General features: G+C 43.4%; 1 protein-coding gene across 1 annotated transcript in view; it reads left to right on the top strand.

Annotated features, from left to right (window-relative positions):
- Window positions 1-23,954, top strand: part of lmo3 (LIM domain only 3) — a gene marked incomplete at its 3' end in the record, with an annotated part of 43,693 nt that overhangs the window by 1,275 nt on the left and 18,464 nt on the right. Inside the window, exon 2 of the mRNA XM_079184227.1 lies at window positions 2,359-2,572. Within this exon, the coding sequence (XP_079040353.1) occupies window positions 2,359-2,572 (214 nt within the window). The remainder of the gene's footprint in view (window positions 1-2,358; window positions 2,573-23,954) is intronic.

Raw genomic sequence — 23,954 nt, 5'->3', positions numbered from 1 at the left:
GTATTTATTTACAACATTTGAATAGAAGTAGTAGAAAGTTGCTTGAGGACGATGAGCATCAGGTTCCCGATAGTGTAATGTTGTCAATGCAGACACACAGCAGTAACAGCTGACAGGAGTTGTACAACTTTACTGCACGTTAACTGGTAGAATCAATGAAACCACTGGTTTCTAGGAAGAAAGACAGAAAAGCACCGCAGCGTCCTTTACCTTTACCAGCGGTAAGGCTTTGATTGACACTAAAAAGTGTTTGTATTGGAAATGACACACAGTGAGAACTTCTTTGAGCTAAAATGGTGAAATAGAAAGTCCAGTATTTAAAATGACTAAATCTAAGAGACACCGTGTGTGTGTGTGTGTGTGTGTGTGTGTGTGTGTGTGTGTGTGTGTGTGTGTGTGTGTGTGTGTGTGTGTGTGTGTGTGTGTGTGTGTGTGTGTGTGTGTGTGTGTTTTGAATGGGGCACAAAGGGGAGTGGGGGTGTGCCTCTCCTCGGGGAATGGCAGGAGAATACTAATTCCAGCCTGGTGCGAAGCGGGATAATGTGGCTCGCCCCCCCAATGGGCCAACAAAGGCTCTCCACGGTCAGCTCAGGCCAAACAATACAGGCTGCTGCAAAGCTCTCGCCTGTAGCCACGCCCCTTTAAACACAGAGGAGGTCAATGTAAAAAAACGTGTCCTGGCAGAAATGTGAAACTGTGGCTTTGTGTCTGTGTGGGCCTCGTGTGGGTCTCACTGCACTTCCACAGGGCAGCTGTTGGTGCTGGTCTGTTGGGAACTTACTGTCTCTTCTTCTTCTGGCTTTCTCCGTCTGGCTGTTGTTTTACAGGGACTATGACTACGTCCCTTTAACACCGACTGATAAACCACATTTTTCTAAAGTGTTGCTTTAATGCTTCTTTAAATTAGGATTCATTTGATTTAGACTGTTAGCGTTATCGTCCAACACTATGGACGTGAGTTACAATGAAATCATCTCCTCACCTGTTTTTACCAGATCAGTGCAGGGGGCTCCTCTAAGTATTCTCCATGTAAAGTGCAATAAGTGTGTGTGTGTGTGTGTGTGTGTGTGTGTGTGTGTGTGTGTTCTCACAGATCAAAGACTACATCCTCGTCTTTGAGTAATGTGCTAATCGGTTAACGTTTCCATGACAATTAAAGTACAGCGCTCCTCATTTCAAAGGGTTTGGATTGAAGGTGACGCTGGTGTGTGTTCTCTCAGTGAGAAATCTCCTGCTCGGCTCGGTGATATGGAGAAAATCAAATATCCAAATGATTCTGACCAATTACCTCCATATTGCGGTGATATTGTAGGGTTGACTGTTGGTGCTTTTACAAAATGTACACAATGAAACTTGGAATAAATACTGATCAGTAATGTGGATATAAAATAATACAACAGCTGGTAACTTCTGAAAATAAATGTCCTTACTGTAATGCAGCCTTTAAAAGCAGGAAGAGACGGAACTTATGACATATTAAGATATATCCAAAATCTAAGACGATATATTATAGTATATCAGGATATCCATACAATCGCATAACTTCTAGTAAGCATACTGCATACAATTTTGGACTGCACTTAATTTAAGCTTTTTTTTACCTTTTAGTATGCTGGACTTTATTTTTAGTACACTTAGTGTGAACACTAATTGCTCACAATTAGTGTGTAGTTCTTAATTAAGACACAGCTAAACTGAGACTCTGCCCGTTAACTTCCCTAAGAAGAAGTGGTTCTGTTCTTCACAGCTCGTTGTTCAGTCCGCAAAGGAATATCTGCAAAGTCTACGAACTTTTTGACTGTACTTTATTTTGTCCCTCAAAACCCTCTGAGAATTGTGTAGTCCAGATGCTGGTCTTTCATATAGCATGGCTCGAGACTCACTGTTTAAGAATTGAATCTGTGTTTTTGTTACATTTGAAAATGTCCATTGCCTACATACAGCGTATGAGACCTCATTTGCTGTGCTGCAGTCCAGGTTAAAGTCTGTGTTTTTTGACAATTAGGAAAGCAAAAGATATCGTCTACGAATGCTAGTTTTAAATAGTGAAATTTGTGAATATTGTTCTGACTTTATACTGCTGCTTAAAGATCGAGGAGCACAATGAGAGCATGTGAAAAACTGTGTTTTGTTCCCCTTATCCATCCATCACTTCACTTATCAACTCCAACCTTTTTAAAAATACCTCATGCATGTTAAACAGTGTTTTTAAAGCCGTACTCTCCTTTCTTGGTCATTTGAGCTTTGCCCTGTCTTATGATTTTTGGAAACGTTCTCCTCCTGGTGTTGGACGAGCGTCTGAAGCCTCTCTCCGTCTCTCTCTCTCTCTCTCTCCCCCTCTGTGTGTGCTTCTCACAGGTATACAAATGCTCTCCGTCCAGCCGGACACCAAGCCAAAAGGCTGTGCCGGCTGCAACCGGAAGATCAAGGACCGCTACCTGCTGAAGGCCCTCGATAAGTACTGGCACGAGGACTGCCTCAAGTGTGCCTGCTGTGACTGCAGGCTGGGCGAGGTGGGTTCCACGCTCTACACCAAAGCCAACCTCATCCTGTGCCGGAGAGACTACCTACGGTAAGAAAGACGCCGTCTGGGCCACGTTGGACAAAACGCTGCGCGCCATACAGATAACGCACACATGTGGTCACAACATTTAGAGTTCAGGTTGAGCTCTCTTTTATTTTGTGGAATGGAATAAAGCCAGTTTTTATTCACAGGAAGGCTTTCGGTTGTGACCTGTGGCCTTGTTTTAAAGTGGCAATCCTTAGGACTTGAGCCCAGGTTGATTTAGAATTTCTATTTGAGTGGAAACAGTGGAAGTGTGCAGAGAGTTTAGCAGTCTGGGGGCTTTCTGTTGATACATGAGCTTCACGGTTTCAAACTTGTGTGCAAAGTAGTTTTTGTGTGTATACAATCGAGGAAAACAGTTTGTAATGCTGCAAATAAATATTGGAATACGTTCAGTGGGATTGATCACATCCGTCAGTGATAGTGACTCAACAGACATTTATTGAGATGAAAATCTTCCAGATTGCCATTTTAAGGTTTCAAAATGTGTCACAACTCAGCAATTAGACCGTTGCAAATGTATGCAAATTATGGTATGGCATTCAGAGTATTTAAGCAGATACATTTTTGTTCCTTGTGTTTTATTTTTACTGTAATATTTGTATTAATATCATTATTTTCGGTTTATTCAGAAAACACTAATATAACATTTCTATAATTGCATTTTTGTACCGTTTGTATTTACTCGCCTGTTAAAGTCTCACATTGGTTTTAAAATATGCTGTGGCAGCGTTATTTCAGGATGAACATGAAGAAATATTTGGTGTCACTAATTGCCAGACAGAATTCTTTTATGGATTTTAGACGTGTAGAGTATAGGTTAGGTTGTCTTTAAAAGAATAGAAATATGGCAGCTTGTGAGTGAAACCGACAAAAGCTATGAGCATCACGAGTAATAAATACTCTAGTGAATGCATGTTCACTCTCTGACATTAGGGGGTCAAGAGGTTACATCAAGAGTGTCAATTATTCTCAAAAGCATCACAACTAATAAATAAGTCCGTTTACAAAAGTAACAACAAACCCGTTACAGTCTCGTCCACGTGTCAGGAGACTGGGACATGAATGCAACGAGTCATTACAACCAACCAAGATAAGGATCCGCACTATGGATGCGTTGATTGACAGAGCGATGCACCAATCGGTTCAAGCGTAAGCCTAACCTACGGAACACCTGCATTTCATTGTGACTGATAGGATTAACTCCTACGGTTCCTTGTGTTTTTATCTGAATTGAATTTATTTGCTGGAATAGAGTTCACTCACCTGTTTATTCTTTGGAAAAGATTGTTTTTACTTCCAAGAAATAGAAGTTCAGCTCTTTCTATTTGCAGTGCAGTGTGTTTTGTTGTTTTTTGCATCTTTAAGAAAGTCTTTAGTAATACATGTGAGTATACTATATGGTCAAAATAGAGCCCTTTATAAACAATTTAAATCCATATGTCCAATATGAATCAACCTCATTTACCAAAAGTGATGAAAGGGATCATCTCTCCTCATTGACTGTCAATTTGAACACAAATCAGTATTTCTTTTTGCATTACTGGCCAAGAAGGAGATTTCTTTTCAGTCCTTGAGCACAGGATCATTTTTCAGTGTTGTGTTACTGAGACCTGGTGGGAGACAAACAGCCGCTGGCTTTAGAGTAGTTTACATAAGAATGTGTCGTCTATGGACTTTCTGCAGACACAGAGACTGATGTCTGTGTGACCTCACGTCAGCTGGAGAAAGGCTCCAGACATTCAGAACTGGATTTCTGAGAGGCTTCCGTGCTGATTTGTAATGTGACATAGTGTATATATGTATAAATGGTACTTAATATAATAACATTGTGTGACAGACATCTCTTTATTAAAAACACAAAGGGATGACAGTAGAGATGTTCCAACATGGATTCCAATGTGACAGCACTGCGTTGAAATCAAATTGATTTAACTATTAATTTCAACCATCCCAAAGCCTTTTACGGTGTTTCTGTCCCCTATAGTGGACGTTAACTAGCCATCCTGCTAATTTCAACACAGATTTGTTGTTCACATTATCGTAGCATTATCATAGAAATAATTAGGGTGCACAAGAGTGTTACAGCACAGGTGTGTAGTAGTAGTTTGCACATGTGCAGTAGCTATCAGGCAGCGAGGGCATGTGTTGTTTTTGCTGTTTCTGTATAGTAGACACTTTATAATATTGTACGGTATTGTAGCTGACACAAATCATTTTAGAATCGAATACATTTAAAAAAAACATTTTTAATACATGTTTTATAGACCCAATAAGTCATATTTTTAGAAAAAAATGAATTTAGAGGACATTTATACCTAATGTAAAATAAAATCTGCTGTCATGCTAATGTATGTCGGACGATGTGTGTGTGTGTGTGTGTGTGTATTGGTTGCAGGCCTTGGCACACACTGCTATGTGCTGCACACTCGCATGCTTTGAGGAGAAGCTGCTGTGCCAGAGAATACATCCAAAAGGTTTGGAGCCTCACTGCTGGATTATCCACCTACAGTCAGGCTCACTTACTCAGCGTGCACACTCACACCGGCTCAATGTGCAACCTGGTGCTGGTGGAACATTTGAGACCCTTTTTTATCATAAAGTATGTTTCCGTCTATGCACCTCCCACATGTGACCAAAATGAGTGAGGCTAATGCAGAAACAGCTGCAGCTCAGGCGGTAGCTCTCTCTCACCATCCATTCCTTGGAAGGTGGGTTAATGCCGCGCTCGCCCTGTCCACATATTGAGAAAAACACTGAACTGCATCTTGCACCCACTTTGTGTGACTGAGGGGTAAAATGTTGCTTTGGAATGAAGTGTCAAACAACACATTAGGTCAGAGGTCGGGTCTCTAAGCCACACCCCTCTGTTCGAAGCGTTGTTGAATAGTTAGAGGTAAAATGATCACACTTTTTTTGGATAGCAATCTGAGTCTTAAAATACTGCGTATCTGTTGTGTTTAGTCGTCATTTCCCAACAGCCAAACACCACGGCGCTTACTCTAAATGTCTTTACTGGACTTGTTGGCTTGTACAGAAGCTTCAGTCAGCACCACAGCTGGTGGTCAGTCTGATGCAACACAATAAAACAGAGACAGAGAAGCAGGTTTCATGTGTGGATTTGAAATCCTACTGATGCAAAACTCCTGCTCTCTTTGTGTCCTACAGTCCAATACACAGACTGCCTATTGATCTCCACCCAGTGACAACGCTCACCTTAAAACAACTGTTGCACTGGGAGACACTTTCATTCATGACCATGAACACGCTGTAGTTCATTTTGACCTAATAATACTTACACCGTCCTGCTGCTTTAATCTATTAATTGGCCATGTAAAATAGTCTCCAGCTAACGCACCATTAACTACTGATTGAGTAACGTTTGCTAAAAACTACCGCGCCCAGCTGTTAGGAAGTTACTGAACCTCTTTTAAAAACACAGTTTTGAAAGATTTCCTTCTTAAGTAGGAATCAATGAGCTCATTGAGAGAAGGACTAACACATGCAGAACACAAATGTCCGTTTGTTGACAGTAAGAAAATGTAGAATGGCCATCCCTTGGATATGAAAAAACATCATGATTTGAGTCTGAATAACAAGGTGACGCAACAAGGTGACGCAACAAGGTGACGCAACAACGTAACGCAACAACGTAACGCAACAACGTAACGCAACAACGTAACGCAACAACGTAACGCAACAACTTTCTTGCTCTGTATACTTGTCATTTTGCCACGTAACTTCCAATAACGCTCGCTCCATAATAACTAACTAACTCTGCCCAAATGTACAAACGTCCACATTCAAAAAGAGTAGTTGTGCTTTGCAGAAATGACAGCATTCTTTCCAGGCGACTGGGCTGCTTAGTCTCTTATATATATATCCACACATCACGCTGGGTACCAGGCCCACAGATATGGCTATTGTATAGCAGAGCTCCAGAACACAAAAACAGTAAATGTCATCAACGAATCAGCTGATTAGGCATTGTTTTCCCCAACGCCAATGCATTCAGTAGCAGCGAGGTAGGGGGCCGGGGCCTTTCAGAACAGGCGTGCAGGCTAAGAGGAAGACCCATCCCAACATGTTATTCTTTCATCTTCAAAGTTCAAGGTGACTGAATTGATTTGACGCTCGCTCTCATGCAAGTGGCCCGTCCCAGCGAATGCGCCCTGACATCTCCTCACTGCTGGCTAATGAATGGCAAATATAGAGAACCGCAGCACTCGGCATCAGATCTGCGGAGCGACAAAGAATGCCGGGGTCCGTCGCTGAGGCAATCAACGGCCGCACCATCGCAAAGCAATACAATTTTACACACACACACACACACACACACACACACACACACACACACACACACACACACACACACACACACACACACACACACACACACACACACACACACACACACACACACACACCCTTACTCAAAAGGCGACCTCAAATGTATTATTTCTACTTATGTTTATCGCAGTCTGTCAGCCCAGGTTAGCGACAGGAGAGGAAAAAAATAAGGAGGCCCGCACATTGGGTCCATTTTTCTATTCCATTGGCTTCAACTGTAAATTACTAGGGCCTTCATCACACACCCCCACCCCCCTCCTCCAAGTCAATCCTTTTCTGCTAAGCAGGGTGGCATGTTATTAGGCCTGACATAACCAGGGTTAATAGAATTCTTCAGGGGTCTACAACTATCCCACTAGCAGAGAAATAATAATCCTTTATCGCAACACATGCACAAACAACTGAGGGGAAGGAAAATAAAAACAAATACAGGGAGAAAAAAACTTTAGCAGTGATCAAATATGATGTACAGAGGTGTGTGTGTGTGTGTGTGTGTGTAACTAAGCCATCCCTTCATAAACCTGCGACTGCAAACATAATTACAGGTATTATCTCCTGGAGCTTGATTTGTGCTTCGCTCTCTGCGAATGTGGAGAAAACGCAGCGAGAACATTTTATCAACAAATGATCCCCTTTGAAACGGAGGCTTCCATTGATGGTGCTGGTAATAGTGCGACGCCACTGTTTATGCTGATGTGTGATTTCCACAGTACAGAGCGATAATGTTTAAAAGCCCCAGAGGAGGGAGGAGAGCAGACAGACTGACACGTTTAAGTTCAAAAAACGCTGAGGAAATGAAGACGGCCTGCTGAGTGCCACCCGCTCACACACACACACGCTCACACACACACACACACACACACACACACACACACACACACACACACACACACACACACACACACACACACACAGCGCCGGCTCCAAGGCCGGGTGCAGGCGTGAAAAAAGCTGTTGGGCATCAGTTAATGGAAAACTGTAAATTCCAGGCATCCATTTTAAAGACAGCACCAGGAGAACACTTATTTATTTATCTATCTATTCATTCATTTTTTTTAATCCAACTTCAATTTTCCTCTACAGTGGTTTTACTAAGATTGTAAATGCAAGCAAACTCACAGAGCCGTCAACACGGCTGGATTTATTAACGTTTTGGAAAGCTGGCTATCAGCGAGAGATAACCAACATGTAGAGCATGGTTCAGTGTAATAACTTACCCCCCCCCTTCAGGATCAACTTTGCAGTCCACAGCCACCTTGTATAACCACATATGTAAATGTAAATGAAAAATGTATCTTTTTTTCATCTCACATCACGCTTGTGACGCATTGTCAGTTTGTATGTCGGCGTCAGGCATGACTGTGACATCGAGTCAAGCTTTATCTCCGGTGACCGGCAGGGAGGGAGGAGAGGAAGGGCTCAGGCGGTCTGAAACTCATCTGTTCTTTTCTAAATCTCATTTAGATACATTCTTCCTTATGAACATGTGTCACACCGTTTGTGTCATTACTCACAAAGCGGGGAAATATAGTTTTCTTAGCTCAGACGCACACATTCAAATGAAGTGTTGAAGGCCACATTCTGAATCCATTCCTCGTGTCATTTTCTCTTTTTACATCGTGGCAACATTCACCTCCGCCACATATCTTAATTATTACTATTTAAATGTTGACTCATACAGCTTAACTGTGAGCGGAAAGTGACATTAACCTGCACACATATTTTCTTTTTTTGTTTGTGTATTCGGAATATTTCCCAAATCAAACAAGCCTAATGTGTATTCAGATTGAAGTTGAGGATAAAATAATTTTGTATGCAGCTTGTTTAATCATCCAAAATGTGCCTAATTTACGTTTGTAGCTAATGTGTATGTATGTGTGCTTGTGGTGTCTGTGGCTCAGGAGTTGGAGCGGGTCGTCCATCAATCTGAGGACGGCAGTCTGATCCCAGGCCACATGTTGAAGTGTCCTGGGGAAAGATGCTAAACCCCAAATTGCTCCTAAGCATCAGCCATTGGTGTGTGAGTGTGTGTTTGAATGAGCGATTTACATTCGAACCTGATGAGCTGGTGGCACCTTATATGGCAGCCTCTGCATTAACCTGTGTGTGTGTGTGTGTGTGTGTGTGGTTAAATGGTTACATGTTGGCATGTAGTGTGAAGTGCTTTCAGCGGTCTGAAGACTAGAAAGATGCTACGTATATCAATGCAGGTCTTTCACCATTTGTGTAACCGCTTGGTCTCTGTGTTCTGAGATCAGCTAAACTCCAGAACTTTCTTGTTCTGTCGCTGCAGACCCATCTTCATTTCCTCTCCTCTCTGTACCTCAATGACCTGGAGTCCAAAAGCATCAAGATACACACTTTTTTTTGCGAAAGCTGAAACTTTCAGTACACATTCAGAGCAAATTCACATCCACTTGCGTCTTTGCATGGGCTTCATATGCACGGTCTCTAACATTAGCTTCACATTCAGTGTGAACGAATCTGATTCATGAGTACAGACGATGTAAACTCTGAAGATGGCTTTATAAAGTAAGAAATTGGCTTTACAATAACTAATGTGTATCATTGTGTATAATTGACATGAATCAACACTGACAACAGCCACTATGAAAGACTAAACTACAAGCTGTTTTGTGTTGCTAACTGGCTAATGTAGCTTTACTGACAATGATGGACACATCACTCACTAGTGATTGGTTATGAAAAATAAAAACTCCCCCCACTATCGACATAGAGGAAGCACCAAAGAGCAGTCTGTGTCAGACTGAATAATTGCGTGGTAATTAAATGTCCATTCAGCGTGAAAGTCAGGCTAAAGATACAGTTTAGTTCAAACACAAACACTCCTCAGAGCAGCCTGGACTCCCAGCTACAGAGCCCTCATTGTTACGGCTGCGATGGATGGCAAACGGATCCACAAAGACCTGAAGGCCCGCGATTTCACAATAGCCAGTGCACAACGTCCCGCTCACCCGACGAGCGCCGTGCTCCTGGGAGATGTGCAGGAAGCTGGGTGTAGTCTGTCATCAGCATCTCTCCTCCCTGATTCTCTGCAGGCTGAAAGATTCAGGCCAGCTCCTCTTTCTCTAACGACTAATGCGCAGATGTTCAGCCGTTCTCCCAACTAACGCTGAAGGGCACAAGGACCGCTGGTCAGTGACCGCTCTGCTGAGAGAGGAGAAACATTGCACTGGTGTGTACCGTTAAGTCTGACTTCAAATCACTGCTGACCATTTGTTATGTTACAATCTTATATGTTTGTTTCCCATGAAAAGCTTATTGCTATCGCTAAGAATAATGTTCATATTGAACGAATATGCAGCAATGGAGGTAGATGAGCAACGTGTCCCTCTGGAGTCCTGTCAACATACCGAAGCTCATTTACCAAAACCTGGATCCTTCCCTACCCAGAACCACAGTGTAGCTGTTATGTGCAGGTATTAAAATCAATGTTATTGAATGTAATCAGCATTCTGTCTGGCAGCAGGGTCACTGGTAAACGCCATGCTTTCTTGTTACAATTTCTTATGCAGAGGTTGTTTAATTGCCACCCAGTGATGACATAACTTCAGTCTGTCAATGATTAGGGGAGTGTGACCAGCATACCCACTGGTACAAGAAACTAACCACCTAAAACCAGCAACACCTGTGGGAGATGTAGGACTGTTGAGATCCAGTCTAACAACGTAGCATCATACGACTGTATGAAATCTTACGAAAAGTTATTTATCATCTTTTGTGCGTTCTCCTATGACTGTCCAACAACGTGAATGATCAGTGCACAACCTGTTAATGCAGCAAAAGTGTTTGGTTCGGTTTAGGAAATGATTGTGGTTTGGGTTAAAGTAAGTAATATGTTTGTTGAATAAAATAAGTATGTTTCTGATGTAGGTGTCGTTAAAAATAATGTTAAACTAAATCAGCGATGACTTTTGGTTTCACATGAGACAGCAGCCTTCTGAGTGTCTCCTTACGAACCACAATCTGGAAACAAAGTTGTTTCCTGTGAACATAGAAGTTTATTTTGAAAGGACAGTGAATGCATGTAACGAGCGTAAATTGACACCAGCATGTAGAGCGTCATAGTTTGACACATTTGATGAGTTGGGAGTGAGAACATGTTGAAATGACAATTCAGAACAGTGCAAATTAGAAAATCTGGACTGGATAGTTATTGATATAAAACCATGAGATATTAGCTGTTTAGCTCAATGCACCAACTGAAGCGAGATGTGTGACATCAAATCTAATGTTTGCATCTCCCATGTCTGCACCTGTGCTGGGGGGTAAGAGGAGAATGGTTACCGTGCCTGCTGTGTCAGTGAATGCCACCATCGTTACTTACTCTGTCCTTGTGCCTTTGTGCACTTTTTACTCTTTCTTTGGCGTGACAGCAGCAGAACAGCGCTCTGTTCACTGCAGTTTAAATGTAAAAGTTGAGTCACATACTGGCAGACCAACAGGCTTTAGTTCATCCACTGATTTGATCTCTGAAATGGTTAAGTGCCCTTCCCGTTTACTGAAGTCAGTATCATGTAAATGGCACAAACCCGCCCTAAAGGTTTGTGCAGGTTTGAATCTACCGCAAAGATAAATGAATTTCTTTGAGGCCTCAAAAGAAGAAGCAGCCTTCTGTTTATTCTTTTTCTTCTTCTTTTGGCACCACTTGAGCACTTGAGGGGGACAATGTGCCTGGAATGCGTCGGTTCATTCGGGCCCTAGATTGAATCCCGTCTGCTGCTTGTTATTACAATAGAACACTCGGCATGCAGAAAGGGCCTCTCCTGCTCAAGCTCTTAATGGAACTTAACGGTGGAGAATGCAGCACTCGGTCTGTCAGCCATGCCACTTTACCTTCTTATTCCATCACCTTTCTCACACACACACACACACACACACCGTGTACCTCTCCATCTCCCTCTTAAGTCTGGGCCCTCTCGGCCTTCTTTGATGCTGCTAATCAGGCTCTCCATCACTTTAGAGGGGCCATAGATAGATGATTACCTGATTCTAATTACATACAAGGGGGAAACTTTTGTTTGATGTCTTTTGTGCGTTTCTCGCTCTGGCTTCCTATAGCTTTCACTCCCCTTCTCCTCTAAACCCGCCTCACCCCCCTCTCCCCTGGAGACTCCTCTGTATGAGGCCAGTCATACGCGCAGCAGCGAGGCGGCCTCAGCGCTACAAGGTGAACTATTCCCCGGCACGTGTTATTATTAATAACTGCCAGAGAGAGGGGTCACCCAAGACAACTCCTTGAAAAGAACCGCGGGCGAAGCAAGTAGGCCGCAGCTGGGGTGTGTTGTAAAACAATACCCCCCTTCACCCTGAGGAGACGCGCTGCTTAAAGCAAGAATAATGCATGGGGGGAGCGAGGGGAAAGCCGCGCAGACACATTTTTCGGGGCCGTGAAAAATTAAGATGTCACCACCTGGCGCTTTTAAGCATACCTTCACCACTGAGCTGAAGGTATTAGAATATGAATAGGTCGGGGCTATAACTTTCAACACCCTTGTCTCCCTGTCTCTCTTTCTCCCTGCTTTGTCGTTAAACTTCCGATGGCGGCGTTAAATTCAAATGGCGTGTGAGCGCAGGGAGGGGGGGGGGGAGAAAATGCTAATCGCCAGTCAAATTACGGGATATGTCTAGTTAGTGGAATCCATGGGGGTTTACAGCCATTTCAGCTGTGCGTTGTCTGAACGTCGCCTGTTATGAGTAAATACAGGTCACAGCAGGACAGTGTTTTCGCACCCTGAAAACTTGACAGCGCGATCCACACAGTGTATCTGAATCCCACCTGTTCCTGTTTCCTGTGGATTTCTTCTCCACTCGGTTTGCATGCATCACAAATCCAGCTTCAACGTCCTCCGTCTCTGAATGAAATTGCTTTTTTGCGGGGTCAAGGTTCACAGAGTGGTCCATGTTATGATTTGATCTGATCTGTGCCGAGGAATAGAACGGGGGTAATTCTACCCCGTGCAGCTTCCTATTTTCCTGCCTCGGCGTAAAGGCCTAAATTGTTGCATTACTTTCTCGTGTTTGTTTTGGGGATTTGAAGGGAACTGAGATGAGTCCTGGTGATTCCTCCCACACGGTCAGTGAAAGGAGAGTCTGGTGGCCCGGACTGTTACAGTGAGAGAGATGATCTCCAAGATTGTCTGAAAGGAAAAACTCCTCCATTATTTATTCTGTTAACTCTTCGATCCCTGAGAATGGCAGTTGATCCTCTAAGAAACCAATTATGGGCTTTTTTCTACCACTGATAATACAGCCTGGCATGTAGCCACAGCAGTGATGTAACCTCATACTGGAGGTAATGAATGAACAGTCCAGTGTACATAAGATGCTTTGTTTTACTCCCACATATGATTTTACTTCAAGTTATGGTTTTCTGAAGATTAGGAAACGGAGTTGACAGAACCACCAAGTGACGTTTGCCTTTCTATTCATTCAAATGACCTTTTATTTATTTTTAGTTGTAAATGTATCTCCCAACTTGGTGCACCTTTACATTTCTTATGTTTTGGTTTAAAATAGTCACATTTAATGATAGCAGCTCTAAAAATATCACAATCAGCTAAGGAAGTTATAATTCGACCCAGAGAAAAAAGATTTACCTTCATCAGGAAAAAAATACAGTAAGAAAATAGAATAACATGGTACAACGTCATATATCTGTATCTTATCTACATCTAAGCAGTGCAACTTTATTCACATGGGTTTCACATTAAAAGCTTACCAAGGGGAGGGACTGTGCCCAGGGTTGTGACCGTGAAACATATGTGCAGGAAATGTAGCGTAACACCAATTGAAACATGGCAAAGTAAGATTCCAGTCAATTCCTGCAACATCATTGGGTCCTATTTCATCATGCTGTTATAGGTAACATAACCTGATGTGCCTCGTGGTTTGTTACACAGAAGCATCTGAGAAGCCGGCATTGGAAACTGTTTGGAAAAGAACATGCACCTTCAAAAATATAAGCTTGGCAGGTGATTGGCTGAACATCGGAAGAAGAAACACTCTCCAGTTCTGATATAATGGATACTATCGCAGCATCTACGCTCGTGTTGTGTCACACACACCTGAGCCCCGCCCATAGCTGGCAGTAGCTCCTCATAGGACACTGATTGGTCCCTCACACTTTAGTTTCAGGCAGAACTTGAAGCCTAACCAGATGATTCTCACGTGATCTTGTGATATTGCGAGAATCCAGCTGATGAATAACAGCCATTGTAACAAATCTTAGCTTTCATCTATGATCCAGCAGCACCAACAACAATTAGGCCAGATATTGGTGCATGGTGTTTAGCAATGACACACTGTATACTAGCCTGCAAATATCTCACCTGTGAATGTGCTTGAGGATGAACTGCAGCACCACCTCTGTTTGTTACCCAGCGTTCAATCAGACAAACATTGAAGTAGTAGTTGTTTTTTCCAGGGATTTGACCACAAGCTCCACTCTATGAGACCATCACAAACACGCCGAGAGTGAGCAGGAGGTGAGGTGGTGGACACACATGACTCAGTAGTTGAGTGGGCTGCGCTGGTGCAGGCTTCTCTGGTTATGTTGATTCCTCACAGCCACATGGTCCTGGTGGAGTTATGTCATTCTCAGAGGTTGGAGATCGTACAGCTTCACCAGAGCGGCCACCAGCTTCACATCTTCTCACTGAGACACGTCTGTGTTGTGATGATGTAGTCACGCAAGTAGAGCTAGCTGGAAATGGTCCTATTATATTCACTGCTGTTTGTGAACTAAATTACAAGGCAGAATTCTGCAAAGGAATGTACAAGGTACAATGTAGCAAAAATAAATAAATATAAATGGAGAATTTGCTTGGCTCTATGTCTTAACCTTTATATTTGGATTTCTTTTTGCCTTTTATGCCTTAATAGACATGTAGCAAAGGGCCGCAGGTCGCACTCAAACCCGGGTTTCTGCGCTCAGAGCTCAGCCTTAGTACAGGGCGCCCGCTCTAGGTTACATAAATATTTCTGCCTATATCAGAATGTTGGAATGAAAATATAATCACTTAAAGGAATGGCTTTCTGTTTTTTCCGGGGGGAAACAGAGTACGCAGAACTACTAAGTGACTTTTTTTTGTTTTGGCTTTCCAATCATTCCATTTCCTTTGTAACTGGATCCCTCTACATGGTGCACAAAAAAGCAGCTAAGAAAGTTATAATTCGACCCAGTAAAAGACATGAATTAACTAACCCTTGGCTGTGCAGCACGGCCCGGTTGGGAGCCGAAGAGAAAAAGAGAGAGCGAGCCAGCCTCCACGGGTTCCTTCCTATCTCAGGCCTCATCAGTCTCCAGTCCAATCACCTGCAACTCAGCAGATACAAGACAAACACAGACACACTGTACAGCACCACCCTCAGGCAGGGAGGCACACAGCCAGTTACCATGGAGCCTTCTATCAGTCATTATGGCTCAGGTCATGCTCAGCTGTAAACATGGACAGCCTGGTGTCCCGTCCACCCAAACCTGATCATATTTCTGTGTCTACTGGGATGTTCCCGTACGGCCCTGGGGGCCGGCTGATACACAGCCTCGGCTCTGTGTTTCATCAGGGGGCTTATCTAATTCACTGTCCCAAACACATCAACCGGGGTAATGAAAAATTCATTGAGTCAGTTACTTTGCGCAATTGAACACATCCATCATCTCCCGACGCTTTGTAATATTGTAAATCATGTGACCATCCCAGTCGCAAACCCCCCTCCGACCAGGCGGAGCTCTTTGTAATGAATATTGACTCGTATTCAATTCATTCGAGCAAATCAAGCCTTTTAAAACGTCTAAAAGCCACCGTGCCCCCCGCTCTGGTCGCAGAGGAGCCCAAGTGTCAGCGTTCAAGGTTTTCATTTCATTTTCAAACAGTGTAGAAGTTGATGTTGGTAACTCCATTACCTGCTGACTGGACTCGGGTTAAATTGAACTTCCCTCCGCGGTGCCGGCTCGTGTGGATTTCTCTCCTCATCCCGACTATTTGATATCCTCCCTCCTTCCAGATTAACCTTTATGGCCCTAATAAATGGTCCGTATTGACATCAAAGGGATGGGAAGATGACGCTATGCCTTATGGGGAAGGGAACGCGGGGCCTCCTGAAAGAGCCCGAGCCGGCTCCCCTTCTCAGCGAACAGTAATTGTGCCTGTCCTCTCCGAAATGATGCTCTTCTTTGTCTTTTTAATTAAACTCAAGAGCAGTTTGGAGGCTATTTGACCTTTGCTGGCCCCTCTTTATGGGGAGTGCCGCAGGTCATTTCCATGCATATATTAATGGCTCGCCCTCCTCCCTTTTCCTCTTAGGCAATGATCCGCGAGGCTTTGCAGATTAAGGAGAGGTTTGGGTCTCGGGTATTGCCCGTTTTTAATCTGCTAGGTTGGAAGTTCTTTGATAGAGAAGAAGCAGAAATGCTTTAGACTTTAGTTGAAATGGTTAAGGGGAAGTATATTTTAAGTGATAGGGATTTATCCTCCTTACACCCGTATTTTTCCCCCTTAATTTCCTTAGGTTACTGTAAAAAAAATATATATATTTTACTCACTTCATTATATTTAATTGCTGTGAGAATCAAAGTTGAATCAATTTATGAAATGTGTAAAAGGAATCCGTTTGCTGCAGGTGTCAGGACAGAATTTAGAATTGTTTTTAAAGGAATGCGTGATAGAAACAAATAAAACATATGCATGGAAATTACACATCAATATACAAATACACAAATAAACAATCAAGAGGGACAGAATGTAGTCTGGATATGGATCCATTGCCCCGCCCTAGCTGTGTGTTCATGCTCGGTCCTGTGCTCTGGTGTTGTGTCTGCAGCGTAGTGTGGTCACCACCTCTGCAGCTCGGCGCCGCGCCTCATCTGGAACACACCGCTGGCTGCCACATATTTGGCTGCCACATCTCTTCTGCAGGCATGTGAGAGTATGATAACAGCGCTGCTGTTGGACACGGTGATATGCAGCAGCAACCCCCCCCCGCCAACCCCACAGGCTTTTGGCATCGGGTTGTGTTTTGTTTCGGGGGGCTGTGTGTTTGGGAATCATCCACAGCTCTCATCCTGTATATCACGCTCTCACAGTCAGGGGGGGTGCAGAGCGAGGTGGAACCTGCCTGAAAGGGGAGACAAACCCTTCTCCCAAGTGAACCTGCCCTCCTCTCCGTATTCAACTATTGATGCCCAAACGCTCCGAGTGACTAAAGCAGATGTGTTGTGGCGGGCGGGATCAGACCCGACCATGCATGATTAATGCGGCCTCGCCGGAGCAGATGAGGATCTGGCTTTGTGCCCGCTGACGAGAGGGTGGAGTGAGAAGGATGGAGGGAGGTATACGGACAAAGAGAGAGAGAGAGAGCACCTGTTAGTCAAAAACTGCAACCTCTAGTGTGACCTCTGCATGTGTCAGTGTAGTTACCAGCTCAGTGAGAGCAGCTCCGAGACCACCAGGACTCCGGTCTGGGTACCGAGTCCAGGTACGGTCAAGCTCGAGGTGATGCTGCTGCTGCAGGTTCAGAGAGCCAGTGATTGTGGCCTGCAGAGCTCCATGGCTCTCCCCTCCGTCCCCTCTGCTCAGGGCTCACTGGGGGGGTTCCAGTGATCGCTAAAGCCTCAACAGGACTCCAACCAGTTAATTAGTTGTGGGTTGGAACATGTCCAGAGACAGAAAAGACAGCGTATGTGAATTTACGTGTCACGTAGGGCTCTGTCCACGTGAGCCTTTTCACTGAGAAAAGTGTGACGTTTTTAGTTTACCTTGCTTGACAAAACTGTGCACTTCCTGCATCATCTGATAATATAATACATTATTCAAAAAACGATCTGACGTGACTTAAAAGTATTCTGACAGGACAAGAAACGAGAGCAGACGATGTGTGGGTGCAGTTTACAGGTCCACTTCCTGCTTCTACTGTGACCAACTGTCTCACTGCTCGGGTCTTTTTCCCTATTGGACTTCTTTGATGGCACTCGTGTTCACTAAGACTAAAGTTAGAGTGTCTTTATATTGTGGTGTTGTTCTTCCACCAGCGTACTTTCAGCTACTTTCTGACTATTTCTAGTGTCTAAAATGTGTTGGACTGTGATAGTGGTCGTCCTGCGGCCCCCTTGTGTCAGAGGTGGTGTTCCACATTGAGGAGGTCGCCTCATAGTGTTAATGTAAGTATGCGCCATGGAGTTCCAGCTCTGCTGCGGGAGCACGGAGGTAGCACGTCTGCACGCGTGAACCTGAGCTGCTCAGCTTGCCAGCAATTAGCGCGGTTGTGTGTGTGTGTGTGTGTGTGTGTGTGTCTGTGTGTGTGTGTGTGTGTGTGTGTGTGTGTGTGTGTGTGTGTGTGTGTGTGTGTGTGTGTGTGTGTGTGCGTGTGGACGCGGTGGGCTTCAGCCAGGCCTTCTGTGCCACCCCTTGGTTAATGAGGCCTTTATGGAGATGAAGTGGGGGGATGTGGGAGAGGTGGACGTGGAGACAGTGTGACTGGAGCTAGCTGCAGCTGTTAGAACCGTGAGTGGTGAAGGGGAGGAGTGTGTGTGTGTGTGTGTGTGTGGGGGGGGGGGGGCAGTACTGTGGAAAACAGGATTTCAAAATGCTGATTGGTCGGTGTCAGCCCCACTTACAGGCGTTATTTGGATGGTATAGGCAGAGCTGTGAGGCCTGCGCTGAACCCCTGAGCGACTTCTCAATTAGTGGGCGGCCTAGCGGAACTGCCAGACACACTATTGTGCCCCCCCCCCCCCCCCCCCCCCCCCCCCCCCCCCACCACCCACCCAGACCTGATCCAGTCGCCTCCTCCTCAGGCCGCACGCCACCCGGATCTCTGCAGCTGGTCAAGTCGTTCTGTGCGACTCGGTGTGAACATGCTACGATAGAATCCTTTTGTCAGACGTCTTTTTAGGTAAAAACACCACGTGGGAGTCAGAGCTGAAAAGAACTTGTGTACACGGTGCAGAAGCTTTTGATGTGGCGCTGTCCTCCATGATAACCACAGAGTGTGATGCTTTGTGATGCATCCAGCCTGTATCTCTGTGATAACACGCGTCCTGTCGAGGGGGGGGAGCAGCGTTTTCGGCGTAAACTCCAGCCGAGCCAGTTGGTGTGAGCTCGTTGTAAAATGAGATGTAAATGCAACAATTTGAACAGCTTGAGTTATTCATGAGGAAGCCAAAAGAAGGAGAGGAATGCTAATGCTACACACTGCTTTGGCCCTTGGCCCAGGGGTGCATCAACAAACAAGACACTCAGTGAAGGAATTAACAACTTCATCAAGTCACTTTGTCTGCGCTGGCTAATGCCAGAGCTATCGGCTGCTGCTACATTTTCAGACTTAACCTACATGTTAGCTTAAAATGTGTTTTAAGGCATCATCTCAGGATGTTTGTCCAACCAAGACTCTGGAAACTAAAAATGAATCTGTTAGGCCAAATCCATACAAAGACTCATTATTGAGAAGACATCCAATCTATAATTGGTTTTGGAGGTATAAAAGAATCAATGTGTTGCCGGGGTCACGCCCGCCTCTTGTATATCTGATGTGTATCTGAGTACACGGCAGCGAGAGGCTGGGGGACACAGCAGTGACTGCAGAGGGGCTGCTGCTGCTGCCGCATTGATTGCCCCTTCCACCAGCTTTCCATACCATTTTAATCTGTGAAATGCTAAAGAGGCAATCAAAGCGATCTGCAGCCGCGCTGTCAGAGCAGCGTCCATGTGTCAGTCTGGTGATTTTCACAGCCACCTCCGCTGCATTAAGGACGCCTGATCAATGGGTGGGAGAGCCGGGGTCTTCTGCCGCACGCGGGACAGAGATGGTGATGAGCTGCAGAAATCATCCCGCCAGCTGACTTCACAGCACATCACACAGAGCCAAAATAACAACTCTGCTTCATTTCCTCTATGCCGACGTGCATTTGTTCTCTGCGTTGATTGTCACTTGATCCATATTTGCCGATGTGTTGTTAGACGTCTTGTCTTTTATCCGGTTTTCATATTTAAAAAGATCAAGTAGTACTTACCATTAATGAATATGGACATGGAGTTAAAATGGCAATTGTATTTATCACTTGGCGTCACAATTGAAGAAAAAAGGCCTAAAGACCACATTTAGAGGAAAATATGTTGAAATAAATAAAATGCCACAGCAGTGTACATCCTTATATAAGGGCCATTATTGTTTAAAAAATAAATAAATAAATAAAATACAGGTGCAGGGTAATATTCAACAACAATAAAAAAAAAGATTTCTGAGAAAAACAACTCACTAATGTGTGCAAACCCGTGGTAACGCCAGCCGCCGCCTGCATTTGGTTGTGCCTAAAGTAGGATAGCCTCTGAGCGATCATAATACATAAAACATAATGCTGACATTGTGATGTATTGTACTAAACCTCATGTTAGACCTGTTGTATGTTTCATTTCCTCTCTGATGTTTTTGTGTTCTTTTATGAACTTAAATAGATGAATTATTATTCTTATATATTGTGTTTAAAGCGGTGTCTGTGGTGTGATCAAGTCAATGCAACCTTGCAATGTGAAGCGATGTGATGAAGTAACCACATCGCTTCACATTGCAAGGTTGTTTTTTTATTTTAAATTTGTGATTTTTTTCCTTATACATTTGCCACAATTTTAATTTTGTTAGATTTATATATTTTTTCCTTTCTTGTTTACCGACATTGACCCGACTACTTTGTCGTAGCGTTGACTGCTGAATGTCCAAGAGAACAGGTCGAAGTAAAGTAAATGATAGTGTATATATTCCTGTAGAACAAACACCGTTTTGATATGACATGTGGTCTTCATCATGCTTTAGTCATGCTTTCTAGCTCATGATGTAGCAGCTCTACTCCAGCTGCTCCTAACACCAACTGTATAAAGTTGCTCTACAGCAGTGCTATAGAATGCCTCTCAGACTTTAATGGTTTTTCCATATTTGGGTTTGGCCAGACCTGAGGCTTTTGGAGGCTCTCATTAATTTAATTGGCTGCACTTGGTCCATTCATTATCAAGACCTCCTTTGTTCCACAGCTCGCCTAGCTTCATTTGCTTCATCACCACGTTGTTCGTACAATAAAGAGCCATTAAACCCCAGGAAATGTGGGCGTTCCTGTCCACAATGCCTGTGATACCCAGATGTACGCAGTCATAAAGCAGGGATGCCTTTGATACTCACTGATATGAATATTTAGATTTTCTAACATTTGGAAGAAAAAATTTATTGAGAGCTCATCTGTTTTTATCATTATTTGATGAATTACAATTATAGTAGAATCACTGTATCAGTGACTAAATGTGTTTCAGTCGATGGCATGATTTGCCCTCAAAATCCTTTCCTTCCCCCTTTTTGATTGATCCCTAAACAGTGTCTTCGTACTGTCCAGCCACCCTGATCCAGCAGCCATGCTCGTCACGTAACCCCAAAGTAAGCATTGCCCCGGTTCCCTCGATAAAATGCCAGTGAGATTTTTCCATAGGGTTATGGATTATTGCAGAAAATAAGTTATGTAAAACAAACCTGATTGATACTTACAAGTTCTGTTCAGCAAGATAATCTTTACAACTGAAATCCACTTTTATGATTTTCGAAGCATCAATCGCTAGAAGCAAAAAGCTAACATTAAACAAACTACACCAAGGTCACATGGCTTAACGTCACCACCACTAAGCTCCCAAGCAATTTCATTTTGCGCGCAAATTGATAAATCTACAAGTTGAAAAGTTTCAGTTAGAATAGTTTGCAAGTGGGAATACAAACTGTAGAGGCGGACTAGTAAGGAGAAGAGTTTGTGTGTTCAGCACGATGACGTTTAATTAATGTCGACAACCTTTGTCGTCTCATTTAGCCACTTGATAGCATCCGCCTATCTTAATACACGAAAAATTCACGAGTGCTCTATTTACTGACAAATTTGATGTCATAAACCAATCTCTTAAGCTTGTGTTAACATACCTTATTTCAGGCATCTCATGACAAGACAGGGGAACCGGTTTCCAGGTTTTAGGACTCATTCCTCTAGCACGCTAAGCTTTAGCACTTTGTGGATCATTTGATTGGTGGAGGTTGTTGGAACAATATACGACCTCTGCAGACATTATTCAGTTAGATGCAACTAATTACAATCAGTGAAGGAAAAGAAAAAAAATGCATAATTATTTCCATAAGTATTTTGTCAGATGCATTTAGATTTGAAAAGGATAACATGATGAGATGTTAACAGAAACAGCAGTTAGCAGCAGTTCTTCTAATTGTTTAATGCCAAACAACCTCACTTTCTTTCACTTGTATATAAATGCAGGAAATATGATTTTAGTCATATTCTACAAAAAATCATTCCAGTTGCCATCTGAAATCGTTCACGATGTTAAAGTCCTATATGTAAGTGGCGCTTAATACTAATAAACTACTAGTAAAAACTGTGGTAATGAATTACGTAATGTTGAACTGGTAGCTTTCTTAAGAAAAGGATGTATTGTATTTTCCACCAATTATCTTGAAGGACAGAATAAGCAACAGTATTTATCTAAGAATGACTGTCGGACATGTTGACCTTTATTGATGGCAGATTGTTCCGATTTTTCCTCTGATGGGTAGCAGATAGAATAATAAGGACATGCAATAAATAAGAAAAAGACATGGCTGCTGACAGCTTGTTGTTGAATTGGAGGCAGTGGTGGGAATATTTATAATATTCCTCTCCATGTCAGTGTTTCAACAATGTGTCAATCAGAGAGATTTCACCTGATGGGCCACGTGTCATGCCCGCATCCTCCAGATGCTGATTTGGAGGTGCATTGCTTCAGCTCTGGTTGTTTGGCTTTGGAATTGTTCAGCTGCACATGCATTCCTTTTCTGTCAAAGATACTTTTGAGAAAAATAATTGAACCACTGTGAACCAGACAACTGGATTGGACCATCACAAGCTACAAACCGAAAACAGGAAGTTGCTTGTTGGGTTTCTTTGGTGTGTTCTTCCGTTTGTTTGTTTCTAAATTCTCAATCATTTGTCCTATTTTTTTCTATAATAGCAGATAATAATAGCAGATAATATTATACCAATAAATCTGTGTGTGTGTGTGTGTGTGTGTGTGTACCTTGTTTAATGAAATGGCACATAGATGTTAAAAGCTCTGAAAGCACCCTATAATTGTTATGTTGTGATTTGGAAAGCTTGGCTGCCATTAACCTCCCAACACCACATTTCACTTCACACGTCTAGCAATTACCTCAGCAATAATGCCCGAGCTTGCAAATGTGTGTGTTCTGAAGTTCCTGTAATTAAATTGGGCTTTTCACATGTAATCTGAAAATGCTAAAGGGGTCAAACTGGGCACCGGTAATCACAAGCGATTGAGTCTGAAGGAGGGTCTTGTTTCCTTCCAGCGCTTAATTGTCCCGAAGAGAGGGGTCACATTTTCTTAAGGGGAGGTCAAGAGTGGGGTGCCTTTGTTTTGTTTCCCAAAAGCCGTGTCGTTTGATGAAAAAAAATGACAGGACCTTCAGTGACAATATCATTTAGCCTGCATTTAGCCTGCATTTAAAGTTTAGCTTGCATGATGTGTGAAGAAAGCTATTAACAAAGCTCTCAAAGGTTCCAGATAAAGCAGCTCTACCACAAAACCCACTCAAGGTGAGGAACACGGCTAACTTATACCAAACAGGAGTTTTTACATGACCTTCACTGAAACCTCGCACTGTAAACATCTAATTAGTAGCAAGTTACTATAATTGAGTCCTTAAAGGTTCACAATTTTTCAAGTCTGTCTTCGAGGACTAGGTATGTAGGACTCGGGATATCTACTGGTGTGGTTGCAGATTGCAACCAACCGAAATCCCCTCTGCTCACTCATTATTTTCCAAGGCTGCGGTAATGTGACGCTGAGTGCAAAGCTATGGTAACGTCGTGGTATCAGGGCCTTTGCCTTGACTACTTTAGGAGCAATGAAATTCAGACGGCGGCTGGCGTTGATACGGTTTTGCACTCTGCGGCTCACGTTACACAAGCATGTCGGTGAACCACGTAGGC

The sequence above is a fragment of the Pholis gunnellus genome (assembly GCF_910591455.1).
Source record: "Pholis gunnellus genome assembly, chromosome: 22".
In the NCBI taxonomy this organism is placed as follows: Eukaryota; Metazoa; Chordata; class Actinopteri; order Perciformes; family Pholidae; genus Pholis; species Pholis gunnellus.
This window is presented reverse-complemented; position numbering and strand designations above follow the sequence as displayed.